A 13140-nucleotide genomic window follows, 5' to 3' on the forward strand; every position below is an offset into this window, starting at 1 on the left:
TTGTTTGTATTATTACAATGCTGATGTTAAAAATAAAAAAAGTGTATTCTAATGGGGATACATTTAAAGTGTGTAAAAAAAGCTTTGTTAGCAAAAGGGTTAACAGTCCCAAAGAACTGCACAGAAGACACTGGCACCACTCATAGTGTTAGTATGACAGTTCTTCTATATGGCACTAGGGGCGCTCTCATATATTCCTCCGCGCACTACTTCGCCTTCCGTAAGAAGCGCCCAGGAACCCGGTCCGCGCATGCGCACAACCTGCAACTCCAGAGACATCCCTCCGTCAGTCAGTCAGTGAGTGAGCGGGAGACGGAGCGATGTATCCTATCCGCTGGATGTGTCCTCCGCTGGCCGCTCTCGTTAGTATACGAACATATACAATACAATGTTTGTTGGTATTCCTGACTACGGTGACTATTATTGATTTCTTTACCGCCGCAGCTGCTACAGCTTTTCCTCACACACCTCCGGTTCCTCGGGGGAATTCCTGTGGCAGCCGCTATGCCCCTCTCTCCCTAGCTCTGTGTCCGGGGTGTCTCACACACGCCGCACATTTACCTTGTCAGCCGCTCCTGGCGCCGCTGTACGGTAAACACTAAGCAAGAACTCCCGCTCGTGAAGCCAGGCAATGGTACACCCACAGATGAGCCTATCACAGAGCGTCTTTTTAGAGAGGCTGAGTAAAGTCCACAGTTATTGGTAGAAGTCGCTCCGTGACGTCTCCGATCTGCGCCTGTCCGCGCCCCTCTCCTGGGGAGGGGTGACGTCAGGGAGCGCCGTCCTCCACACTTCCTGTGCCGGGCCACCAGTGCGCGTGTCCCTTGCTAGGAGGCCGGAGAGCGGGCGTCATGGTGAGAAAGCCTTGTGTGTTATTGTGTGTGTGAGAGGTTATCAGACCCCGGGCACCAGGCCGCGGGATTTCTTCTATTATCACAGGGCTCTGCACTACAGGGAGAGCTGCCCGGTCCAGGCCTGGTATCCGAGAGCAGATATGAATGATGGATGCTCGGGGCAGAGCGAGCAACTACCTGTACCTGGGTGTTCTGACACACAGCATCCTGGGAAATGGGCACTGCAGTCAGCTGACCTGGAGCTGTATACCTTACCCTTTATATATAGGTCATTATAGACTATGGAGTGTACTGAGGACTGTGTGTTATACATTATAGGCAGCTGACCTGGAGGCTGTATACCTTACCCTTATATATATATATATATATATATATATATATATATATATATATATATATATATATATATATATATATATATATATATATATATGTCATTATAGACTATGGAGTGTACTGAGGACTGTGTGTTATACATTACAGTCAGCTGACCTGGAGCTCTATACTTTGTGTATGTGTGTGTGTGTGTATATATATATATATATATATATATATATATATATATATATATATATATATATATGAGAGAGAGAGATGATTATAGACTATGAAGTATATAATGTACAGAGGGAATTAAAGTTGCGCCGTTTTGGATAAAATGAAAATCACAGTTTTTTTTTTTTTTGGCTTAAAATAAAGATCAGGATTCTCGGTGTACGTAATCTTTTACGTTGTCCAAATAAAATTGGGCAAACTTTACGTTTTTTTTTTTTTAATTCATTTAAGTATTTTTTTCCATAAATATTGCATTTGAAAGACTGCTGCGCAGTTAGTGTGGCATAAAATATTGCAACGAGCACCATTTTATTCTCTAGGGTCTCTGCTAAATAAAAGGGGAAAAATATATATATATCTAAAATGTGTATTTAATCGTGCAGCTCTCAAGGGAATGCTGGGGATTGTGTGCTGTACATTGTACGGTATAGACAATGACTTGGAGGCTGTATACCTTGCACAATATATATATATAGCTCATTGCAGAGTATGGGATATATAGTGCACTAAGGGAATGCTAGGGATTGTGCTGTACATTGTACAGTATAGATAACTGATCTGGAGGCTGCATACCTTACACACTATATATATATATATATATATATATATATATATATATATATATATATAATCTCTCTATATCTCATTGCAGAGTATGGAATATATAGTGTACTAAGGGAATGCTGTGGATTGTGTGCTATACATTATACATTTTAGGCAGCTGATCTGGGGGCTTTAAACCTTTAACACTCTACATATAAATGTGCGCAGGGGGTGTGCCGGGTACTCTGTGTGGTGCCAATTCCCCCTACTTCCCGGGATTTCCCCTGTGTTGCCCCCCCAAGCAGGGCTGCTGGCTTCCCTCCTCAGCTGCTGCGGGGGGATGTTTCAGGATGGCGAGTGGTGGAAAGGGCAAGTCAGTATGTAATTTACTAGCCCCTTCCTTTTCTAAATGAACACTTGCTCACTGCATTCACAGACACATAGTAAACTGTACTTAATATGCTTCAGTATGCAAATGAACAGGAAACCGCTCATCACAGAACATGTCCCATTCGTTCTCTGTCCAGTGCAGCTGAGGTTTCAGAGAAAGGCATGTGTGTTTTGAACTTTGGGGTGCACACCCTAATGCAATAGGCCACGCACACCTATGACTCTACATATGGCTTATTACAGACTATGGAATATACAGAGTGTACTAAGGGAATGATGGGGACTGTGTGCTATACATTGTAGGCAGCTGACCTGGGGGCTGTATACCTTACACTCTACATATGGCTCATTACAGACTATAGCGTATGCAGTGTACTTAGGGAATGCTGAGGATTGTCTGCTATACATTGTACATTTTGTAAGCAGCTGACCTGGGGGCTGTATACCTTACACTCTATACAGGTGCATCTCAAAAAGTTAATTTATTTCAGTAATTCAATTCTAAATGTGAAACTCACATGTAGATTCATTGTACACAGTGTGATGTGATTCAAGCATTTATTTTAATTTTGATGAATATGGCTTACAGCTAGTGAAGACCTAAGATTCAGTATCTCAGAAAATTAGAATATTGTGAAAAAGTTCAATATTGTAGACTGGTGGTGTCGCACTTTAATCAGCTAATAAACTCAACACCTGTAAAGGTTTCCTGAGCCTTTAAATGGTCTGTCTGGTTCAGTAAGTTACACAATCATGAGCAAGACTGCTGACTTGACAGTTGTTTAGAAATCATTCATTGACACCCTCCACAAGGAGGGCGTATCACAAAAGGTCATTGATGAAGAAGCGTGCTGTTCAGAGTGCTGTATCCAAGCATATTCGTGGAAGGAAAAAGGGGCACAAGCAACCACAGCCATGAGAGGATGGTGAAGCAACTATTTGGGGGAGATTCACAAGGAGTGGACTACGGTTGGTGTCAGTGCTTCAAGAGCCACCACACACAGATGTATCCAGGCCATGGGCTACAACTGTCACTTTCCTTGTGTCAGGCCACTCCTGAACCACAGACTTTGTCAGAAGCATCTTACCTGGGCTCTGGGGAAAAAGGACTGGACTGTTACTCTGTGGTCCAAAGTCCTCTTTTTGGATAAAAGTAAATTTTGCATTTCATTTGTAAATCCAAGGTCCCAGAGTCTGGAGGAGGAGTGGAGAGGCACAGAATCCAAGTATCATGAAGTCCAGTGTAAAGTTTCCAAGTCAGTGATGATTAGGGGAGCCATGTCATCTGCTGGTGTTGGTCCGCTGTGTTTTATCAAGTCCGAAGTCAGCACAGCCCTCTACCAGGAAATTCTAGAGCACTTCATGCTTCTCTCTGCTGACCAGCTTTATGGAGATGCTGATTTCATTTTCCAGCTGTACTTGGCACCTGTCCACACTGCCAAAACTACCAATACCCGGTCACATGATCATGGTATCACTGTGCTTGATTGGCCAGCAAACTTGCCTGAACTAAACCCCATAGAGAATCTGTGGAGTATTGTCAAGAGGAAGATGAGACACCAGACCCAACAATGCAGATGAGCTGTAGGCCGCTATCAAAGCAACCTGGGCTTCCATAACATTTCAGCAGTGCCACAGGCTGATCTCCATGCCATCCTGCTTTGATGCAGTAATTCATGCAAAAGGAGCCCCGACCAAGTATTGAGTGCATACTATACTGTACATGGACAGACTTTTCAGTAAGACAACATTTCTGTATTCAAAATCCTTTTTTTTTTTTTTTTATTGGTCTTATGTAATATTCTAATTTTCTGAGATACTGAATTTTGGGTTTTCACTAGCTGTAAGCCATAATTAACATTGAAAGAAAGAAATGCTTTAAATATATCACTGTGTGGAATGAATCTGTATAATAGAAGTTTCACTTATTGAATTTCTGAAATTTAAATTTTTTGAGATGCACCTGTATATGTCTTATTACAGACTATGGAATATGCAGTTTACAATACGAATGCTAGGGATTGTGTAATAGGTTGTACATTATAGGCAGCTGACCTGGGGGCTGGGTGCTTCAGATAGCAACTTGTAAGCCTCATTACAGGCTGCGAAATATAAAGTCTTACAAGTTACACCCGGCATGCTGGGAAATCTAACATCTAGTGAGCAGAACTCTGTGCTTTGTAGCTCAGGCATTTTAGATTACTCATTAACCACTTCAGCCCCGGAAGGTTTTACCCCCTTAATGACCAGGCCATTTTTTGCTATTCGTCACTGCGTTGCTTTAACTGACAATTGCGCGGTCGTGCGATAATGTACCCAAATACATATTGATGGTCCTTTTTTTTTTTTTTTTTTTTTTCCCCCCACAAATAGAGCTTGGTATTTGAGGCGGTATTTGATCACCTCTGCATTTTTTGTTTTTGTGCTATAAACACAAATATTTTCTACTTTTTGCTATAAAACATTCCCCATGAAAAAAAATTAAAAAAATCAAAATTATTCATCAATTTAGGCCAATTTGTATTCTGCTACATATTTTTGGTTAAAAAAAAAAAATCCCAAAAAGCGTATATTAATTGGTTTGTGCAAAAGTTATAGCGTTTATAAACCAAGGGATGGATTTATGGACTTTATTTTCTTTTTATTAATGGCGGCGATCAGCGATTTTTATCAGGATTGCGACGGACAAATCTGACACTAAGTGACCCTTTTTGGGGACTAGTGACATTAATACAGTAATCAGTGCTAAATATACACTGTTACTGTATAAATAACACTGGGGGTGATCAAGGGGTTAATGGTGTTCCCTTTTTGTGCTTTCTAACTGTGGGGGGACGGATTTAACAGAGGCAGAGAGAGATCTGTGATTCAGCTTAGCTGAATCACACAATCTTTCCCCGCCTCTCCGACAGGAGAGCCGTTTTGCATTGTTTACATACCAGACAGCTCTCCTGTCAGTTTTGCCGAAGATTGCAGGAGGCTGGCGGCGATTGAGCCCGCTCCTCCCACGGTGTCCAATCGCAGCGGGAGCGCGGCGCGGAAACTGCGTGCTCATAATCACGTAGAGCTACGTGACTAAGCACAGCCGAGCCGCCCTGCCGCAGTAAATCTGCGTGGGGTGGTCAGCAAGTGGTTAAAGCATTTGTAAAGGTGTTTTTTTTTTTTTTTTTTTTCTCCCTATTCTTAGTTGCATAAGAGCTGGAGGGAGAAGGAGAAGCAGCAGCACACTGAGCTTTCCAGTGAATGGCTTTGCAGCGGGAGCATATCAGGACAAGTCTGATCATTGGAGGGAGCACTCTGAGTTCACAGCATAGCTAGAGAACTGACCACAGTGTGTTCTGCTTAGTGTGGTCAGTTTTTTTTTTTATAGGAAAGCAGAGGGACAGACAGGATCACCAAGGATTTCACATAAAGGAAGCAATACAAAGAGAACGGGTTACTTTCTCATACAAGTACATGCTATAACAGGCACATATAAGGAATATGAAGTCTTGGGGTAACAAACACTTTAATGCATAGAGTGAATGAAGGTAAGAACCCTTTCAAGTGGAACTTCAAATAGACCTAAAAGCAAACCCCTTTTTTTCTTTTTCTCATTCATTTTGGATAAAGTAAGGGAAGTTTTGTGACTTTGCAGTAGTGGGATGTATCAGGGATGGGGAAGACTATAGAACACATGGTGTGAGGATAATCCTCTGCATCTAAATGTGATAAAGGCCTCTTTCACACGGGCGTTCCGTATGTCCGTATATCATCCCATCCGTTTGCGGGTGATATACGGACATAATGCATGTCAATGGGATTGCGGGTGACCATCCGCTGACATCCGATTTGCGTCCTTTCAGTTCTGTTCCGTTTTTTTGGAACGGAACAGAACCCTATTTTTCTTCCGTTTAAAAAACGGAAAGGACGCAAAATCGGATGTCAGCGGTGTCATCCGCAATGCCCATAGACTTACATTATGTCCGCATATCATCCGCAAATGGATGGGATGATATGCGGACATACGGACCGGATGACACACGTGTCATCCGTGTCCTTAAAAAAAAAAAAAATAAAAGCGCCGCAGCGGATCGAAATACGGACTGCTCTGTGTGAAAGAGGCCAAAGACAAAGGAACTGTTTGTTGATTTCAGAAAGAGGAAGCCCCTAGTGCCCCCAATCTCCATTAGAGGAGTGGATGTAGTAGAGTTTACAAGTATCTTGGGGTGCACATAGATAATAAGCTGGCCTGTCGAAAGAACGCTGAGGTGCTCTATAGGAAGGCCCAGAGCCACCTCTACTTTTTGAGGAGACCGAGGTCCTTTAACATTTTTTCCGGAAGATGTTTTTTGACTCTGTGGTGGCTGCTCCTTTCCTGTATGCAGCGGCATGCTGAGGAAGCGGGCTAATGCCCCATACACACGTGCAGATTATCTGCAGACTTTTGTCTGCAGACTTACCTTTTCTATGTAGTGCAAGGGCCTGCCGGATTGCATACAAATTGAAAGTGTTTAGGTTTGACCTCATATTATATGGTTTTGGTAAGTCTGCAGACAATCTGCACGTGTGTATGGGGCATTAGGGTGTCTGACACCAACACACTCTACAAACTGATTCGGAGGGCCAGTGATGTTGTTGGATTGGAATTAAAGTCTTTAACAACAGTGTTGGAAAGGAGAATTTCGTTCAAGGTATACTCAATCTTGGACAACTCCTCCCACCCACTCAACAATACGCGGGTCAGTCTGGGGAGTACCATCAGTGACAGATTGGTACAACCACGATGCATCACAGAGAGACACAGGAACTCAGTTTTTACCTGTGGCCATCAAGTTCTATTTTATTTCTCATTTATGATCAGGATTTTGTTTTTATAGTATGTTGGTATGTTTTTTATTTGGGATATGTTAGAGAAAATGGTGTATTTGCATTTGGTATTTATATATTTTTTTGTTTTGTTATTTTAATCTGTTATTTGTTTTATGTTGTATTTTAATTGTATGGATGGTTTATTAGCGGGTAGTTTTAATTTTTTATTTGGTGCTAATAGCTGCTGATGGTAATTTTTTTGTGTCTTTGTATCTTGTTCTGTTCATTGTTGTGATCTTGTGTTGTCTTGATGAGTGTGGCTGTGTCGCAACAATTTGTGTGGTGCACCAAAATCACAATTCCGCTGCCGAGAACCAAAAATTCAGGATGCACTTGGCCGAAACCGAAATTGACTGTTTTTACAAAATATAATACACTTCTAAAAAATATATATATATATATATTTATATTTGTCTTTTTTTAATATCATGAATTTAAATCAATATGAATTTATTGTCAAACATTATGGGTGTTTTTTTTTTTTTTTTTGGCGATGTTAAAAATCGTTCTTGGTGCATATTTGGTCAGCGTCTCCTCTTTGAAATGCACTGAAAACACAGCCATGTTTTGTTTTTGATGCATTTTGTCACATGACCTATGAAAAGCACATCATAAGTATGGCAAAATTGTTTTCGGCACGATTATCTGAACCTTTGTTGCTTTCGGCACAACGCTGAAAACCCTATTTTCAGCCACTGTCCTTTCGGTGCATCACTACCGTAGTTGTTGCCCGTCGGTTTTTTTTTTTATTTTACTCTGTCCCAGTTAGGGAGATTTCCCTTCACTTTCTGTCTCAGAGCAACAACTAGAAAGGAGAGGAAATCCCTGCAAATAAGTGTTAAAGTGTTTTTTTTTTTTTTTTTCCTTTCGTTCATTGACGGACACAACTTCTCATCTTCTTAACTACATGGGTTATACTGCCCCCTACAGGAGTAGGACACTAGGCAGAAAATAATTGTACTAGTAGGCCTATGGGGCAGTCCCAGGGGGTATACTCCCACTCTCTGCTATAGGTACTCAGTTTTTTTTTTTTTTTTTTTTTTTTTTTTCCCTTTGCCTAGTCTGAAGTAAGGAACTAGTTTCTTCCTGGGGATCTCTGGTCCTGGCAATTTTATCTTTTTAAATTAAAATTTTCTTCTTTTTTTTTTTCTTTTTTGTTCCTGTGAGATCTACAATCAAGTGCCGGACGGACGACAGACTGGATAATCTAGATCCAGAAGGTCCATCCAGTCTGGCCAGTGAGCGCTTGCAGACCGCAGCTCCGCGCTAGGTCGGCCACGACCTAGCTCCGTTGTACGGGGGCTGGCCTGCAAGTTAAATGTCTCGCGAGGGCGCAAACGAACTGGCTTTGGCCTGAGTCGCAGCGTTTCCTCCTGGCAAACAGCACGCACATTACGATGGAGCGGTGGTCTGTCTGAAGCGGTGCCCACCCTGTTCCAGGTGCGGTAAGTAGTTGTTCTTCCCCCCCCCCCCCCCCCCCACCCCTAAAAGAAGAGGGGAGAAGCGCCACTGGAGTGCAATTAAAAAAAGTTTTATTAAGAACAAGCAGGATATGGTGACTCACATCTGAACAGTCACTGTGGTGCCCTCCGTGAAGTAGTCAGGTAGCTGGGTGCCTTCTCTGGGTCCGGTGCGGTCCGATCGTCCGGGGGTAGTCTCAGGCGACTTCGGGTCGGATCAGCGGAGGAGCTACAGAGAGCTGTTGTGGCGGCGGCCGGCAGCGTCTGACGTCACGGGCAGTCTGGGCTTAGTGGGCGTATCCGGGCTTCACTACATGTTTCGGAGCATGCGCAACATGCCGCTGTCGGGCATGCGCACTCCTTTGTCAAGTTAAGTGACTTCTCCCCTCTTCTTTTATGGTATACATTGAGCCGCTTCGCTCACCCGGATAGCAGCCCAGAGTGCCGCCCAGCCCTACTCCCCCCCCCCCCCCCCCATCCACTTGAAGAACAGTGGATTTTTACACCCCACCCCTCCCTCCTCTGTACCGAGGTCAGCCCAACAGCTTATACCACAGGCACTTGAACCTTCCATCCCATCCCCTCTAAGGCTCCTCCAGCTTGCAGCCTTTTGATGTGCCAGTGCTTTGATTGACTTCCACCTGACTGTTTGCTCATACTAGCAGCCACAACAGAGAGTAGCACCCCTTGTGAGCGCTAATAAATATACTTTCTACCCCCCCACCCCTGGAGGGTTTTGGGGTGGATGTGGGCCCCTCCCTGGAATGGTCGAACCCCCAGGCTCCCCTCCCTCCCAGTCCCCCCCCCCCCCCCCCCCGGGAGCCACGTGGTCCCATTTTTCTTGTAGCCTTTAATGCTACAGATCGGCGGCCATGTTTGTGTAGCCTCAGCAGCCATTTTCTTGTGGTTTGCCATTAAAATTTGTAGCAGCCATGTTTTTGGAGCCGGATGGGCGGTGATTCGGCGGTGGGAGCCCCCTCCTCAGCCTCTAGTGCTGATGCCTGGATATGCCTCTTCCTGATCGCCACATAGTGTGCAGTAAGTTCAGTGATGTGAGTATCTGACCGGTGGTGGTGAGTCTGTCTGTGGGGTTCGCTCTCCCTCTCTGCTGTTGCAGCGGTAGTGCTCTGTGCTGGGCCTTGAGGTGCCGCCGGCGCGGTGGGGTGTCCCTTGCAGTGTTCTCCACTTTTTTTTTTGTGTGTGTGGTTTCCCCTCTCTATTCATGGAGTCCCTGGAGCATATTTTACCACCTGATCGCCTTTCAGAGGCTGTCAGGCCCTCCGGGTCCCAACAACTGACTGTACAGAAGGCGGCCCTTGACGTCCAAAGTAGATTTTCCGGCGATCAACTGGCGGGGGTTGTACCTGGTGAGGGCTCCTGCCAGGACCCCCTGTCCTGCCTGGATCTGTCCTGAGGCCTGGTCTCCCGATTTCTGGGTCCCTGTAGGCCTCGTGCCAAGCTGCCATTTTGTTGTAGCCTTGTGTATTCCTATACACATTGGCCATGTTTGTGTTTTCCGGCGGCCATTTTCTTGTGATTTGCATTGCAAATGGCGGTGGCCATGACAGTGGAGCCCCATGGGTGGCAATTTTGACGGTGGAAGCCCCTCCTTATCCCCTGGCGCTGACTCCCTGATCATTTAGCTTCCTGATCGCCGCTCATGTAGTGCAGATTCTCCTGGTGATTAAACGTGCCCGTGTCGGTGGGTGGGGAGTCTGGTGGGGTCCTCTGCTGTGAGGGTCACTCTGTGTCTTTTTGCTTGGCGACCTGGTGGTGCTGCAAGCGCGGTGGAGGTTGTCCCTTAGCGGTGTGTTACACTTTTTTGTGGGGTCCCCCGGGTGACTAATGGAGTTTTTGGAGCACGTTTCCCCACCTAATCCCTTCCATGCACTGACGGCTATCCTGGAGTCCCTTGTGTCCCAGGTGGAGGCAGCTTGCGGGTGACGGGCTAGCAAAAAGCGCCCCCCGCCTTCCCCTGCCTCATCCGTGTCATCAGATCCTGAATCTGATTCAGCCGACGTTGGTCTCCCTGCTGAGTCTGCGACCATGTGCCTGGAATCCTTTGATGGTGAGGATGAATCCTCCATGAAAAAAGGTGCTGGTGGATGCACTGATTGTATCTGTGCATGAGACTCTAAAGATGGAGGATGCAGCTGAAGCTGCGACGGAGGCTCAGGTACCCTCTTGCGCTCTCAACCCATCGAGAGGGGACGTGGGCAGCCACGGAAGCTAATGGCAGCTTTGTAAGGGAGCTCTGTGATAATGGACTCTCCCGAGTGCTATAGAACGCGACCTGTACACCCTGAACAATTAGGTACTGGAAGGCAGCAGGAATCCACAGAGAATGTCAGGGAAAGGTAAATTTAGAGAGGGTCTCTGTAATTTAGGAGCATTCCACAGTCCAGCCGGTACATTGTACAACAAAAGCAGAATTCATTTTTATGGCATGAAAGACCAACTGATGCAATATGCACGGCGTCCCGAATTCCTATGCGGAAATGATCCTAGACTCCGTTCTTTCACAAGCTACAATACTAGCTCGCAAAAACCTAAACTCCATTACCAAGATTCTACGAAATCACGATAAAATCTACAAGTGGTGGGTTCCCTACAAAAATACATGTAGAGCATGAAAGTACCTCCTATGCGATCACCAATCTAGAACAAGGCCTGAAAATCCTGTGATCATGGAACCTTCTCCCTAACATAGAAGACAAATCATTAGATAAATCTAAACCTGGAAAAATCACTCAGGAATGGCAAACAAGCCATAGGTGACTGTTTCCCAGAACAAGAAGAATCCTGCTGCGGTATCCAAAGGACCTAGTGTTTTTCTATAGTAGGTCTCTGGGACCATGAAACTTGGGAAGTCAGGCTTTCAGTTAATCTCAGGGGCTCCCCACATCTCTTCCCCCCAGTAATAAGTACAAATCTTACTGTTCACTAGAGTGGCCTGCTACTCCTTTTTTCTTTTTATTACCTGTTTATGGATAACTCCAATGGTTTTGTTTTTCCTATACCTCTGTTTATTACATGGATCACCACTACTGGAGGAAAATTGTAAACTACACTGAGCTTATTTCAACATTAACAAACATGCTTCTGTTTTGTTATACAAATCTGTCAGCACTTAGTTTCACAGATACAATGAATCTTAGGTTTATGTCATTGAATTAAAGGGTCTCTACAGCCCATACAAACTAAGAGCTTTATGGACAGATATTTTGAAACTTGGTAGTGACATTATCTGCATCCAGGAATCCCATTTTGCATTAGATAAAGCTCCTAAATTTAACCACCATGAATTCCCTCATATTTTGTATCCAACAGAAAGATAACAAGAGGGGGTAATCATAGCAGTCAAAGACACTGTTTCGTTCCTACTAATAAATACTAAAACAGACACCCAAGGAAGATATAGAATTCTGGTAGCGTCCTTGGATAACTCAATATACACTATTGTCAACATCTGCGCCCCCAACAAAAACCCTCATCAGTATATCCAGAAAGTCCTCAAGAAAGCACGAAATATTCAGAAGGGACACCTCATTATCTGCGGAGACTTTAACGCTTTGATGGATTCAGTTATGGACACCTCCAAAAAGGGTCTTACATCGAGAACCGGCCTGAGCACCATATTTTCATCAGAAGACTTATGCGATCCCTGAAGATGTCTTCATACCACAGAAAAGGACTACACGTTCTTTTCACATGTTCATAAAACATACTCTAGAATAGATTATTTAATCACAGGCAAATTTCTCCTATGAAAGATCATGGATGCCTCGCATCTATAATATTACATGGTCCGACCACACACCAATCACACTTGAAATTAACCCAGGTCAGCCTTGTTCTAACAACACCCTTTGGAGGAACAACACCTTTATTCTCTCTCAGGAGAAATATTTGTCTGTGATGAAAAATAACCTCAAATAATTTTTTACTATAAATGATATATGGTGAGTGATTCAACCCTATGGTGCACACACAAAGCCTATGCTAGGGGTCTCCTTATCTAATTGGCCGTTAGAGAACAAAAGAAAAACAAAGGATATCAACAAAACATTAACAGATATTGCCAATATAGAATTACGTTAAAAAAAAAATCCCTCTAATTCCAATTTAGATCCCCAACTTATTAACCTAGGATCTGAATTGCGATCTGTTCTTCTAACAGACCATGACAAATATCTAAAAAAAAATGTAACCTAAACTACTACTCCCAAGGTAACAAAGCCAGTAAACTATTGGCGTTACAACTATGCCAACGGCAAAATAAAAATAAAATCCATGAACTAACCCACAGGTGTCAAACACAAGGCCCGCGGGCCGAATGCGGCCCCCCAAGCCATTTCATGATGCCCTCGCACCTCTCCTGCAGCTGCGGCACCCCCCTTGCCTCTGCCCCCACCCTGTCTCAGTAGTCAGCAGCAGAGCGAACAGAACTCCTTTGCCAAATCCTGTGCTTTTGTGCTGCTGTGAAA

At 44.2% G+C, this 13140-nt stretch overlaps 1 protein-coding gene across 3 annotated transcripts in view; it reads left to right on the top strand.

Annotated features, from left to right (window-relative positions):
- Positions 1-246: 246 nt before the first annotated feature.
- PRPF40A (pre-mRNA processing factor 40 homolog A) overlaps positions 247-13140 on the top strand; it is a 77809-nt gene continuing 64915 nt past the window's right edge. For 2 of the 3 annotated variants that reach the window (XM_082261113.1, XM_082261114.1), the window contains exon 1: positions 247-362. In XM_082261113.1, the coding sequence (XP_082117239.1) occupies positions 321-362 (42 nt within the window). In that variant the 5' untranslated portion in view covers positions 247-320. Of the gene's footprint in view, positions 363-747; positions 855-13140 lie in introns of those variants that run through there. The other variant, XM_082261115.1, reaches the window with a different exon arrangement.

This window comes from Pelophylax lessonae, assembly GCF_965119305.1.
Source record: "Pelophylax lessonae genome assembly, chromosome: 6".
Taxonomy (NCBI): Eukaryota; Metazoa; Chordata; class Amphibia; order Anura; family Ranidae; genus Pelophylax; species Pelophylax lessonae.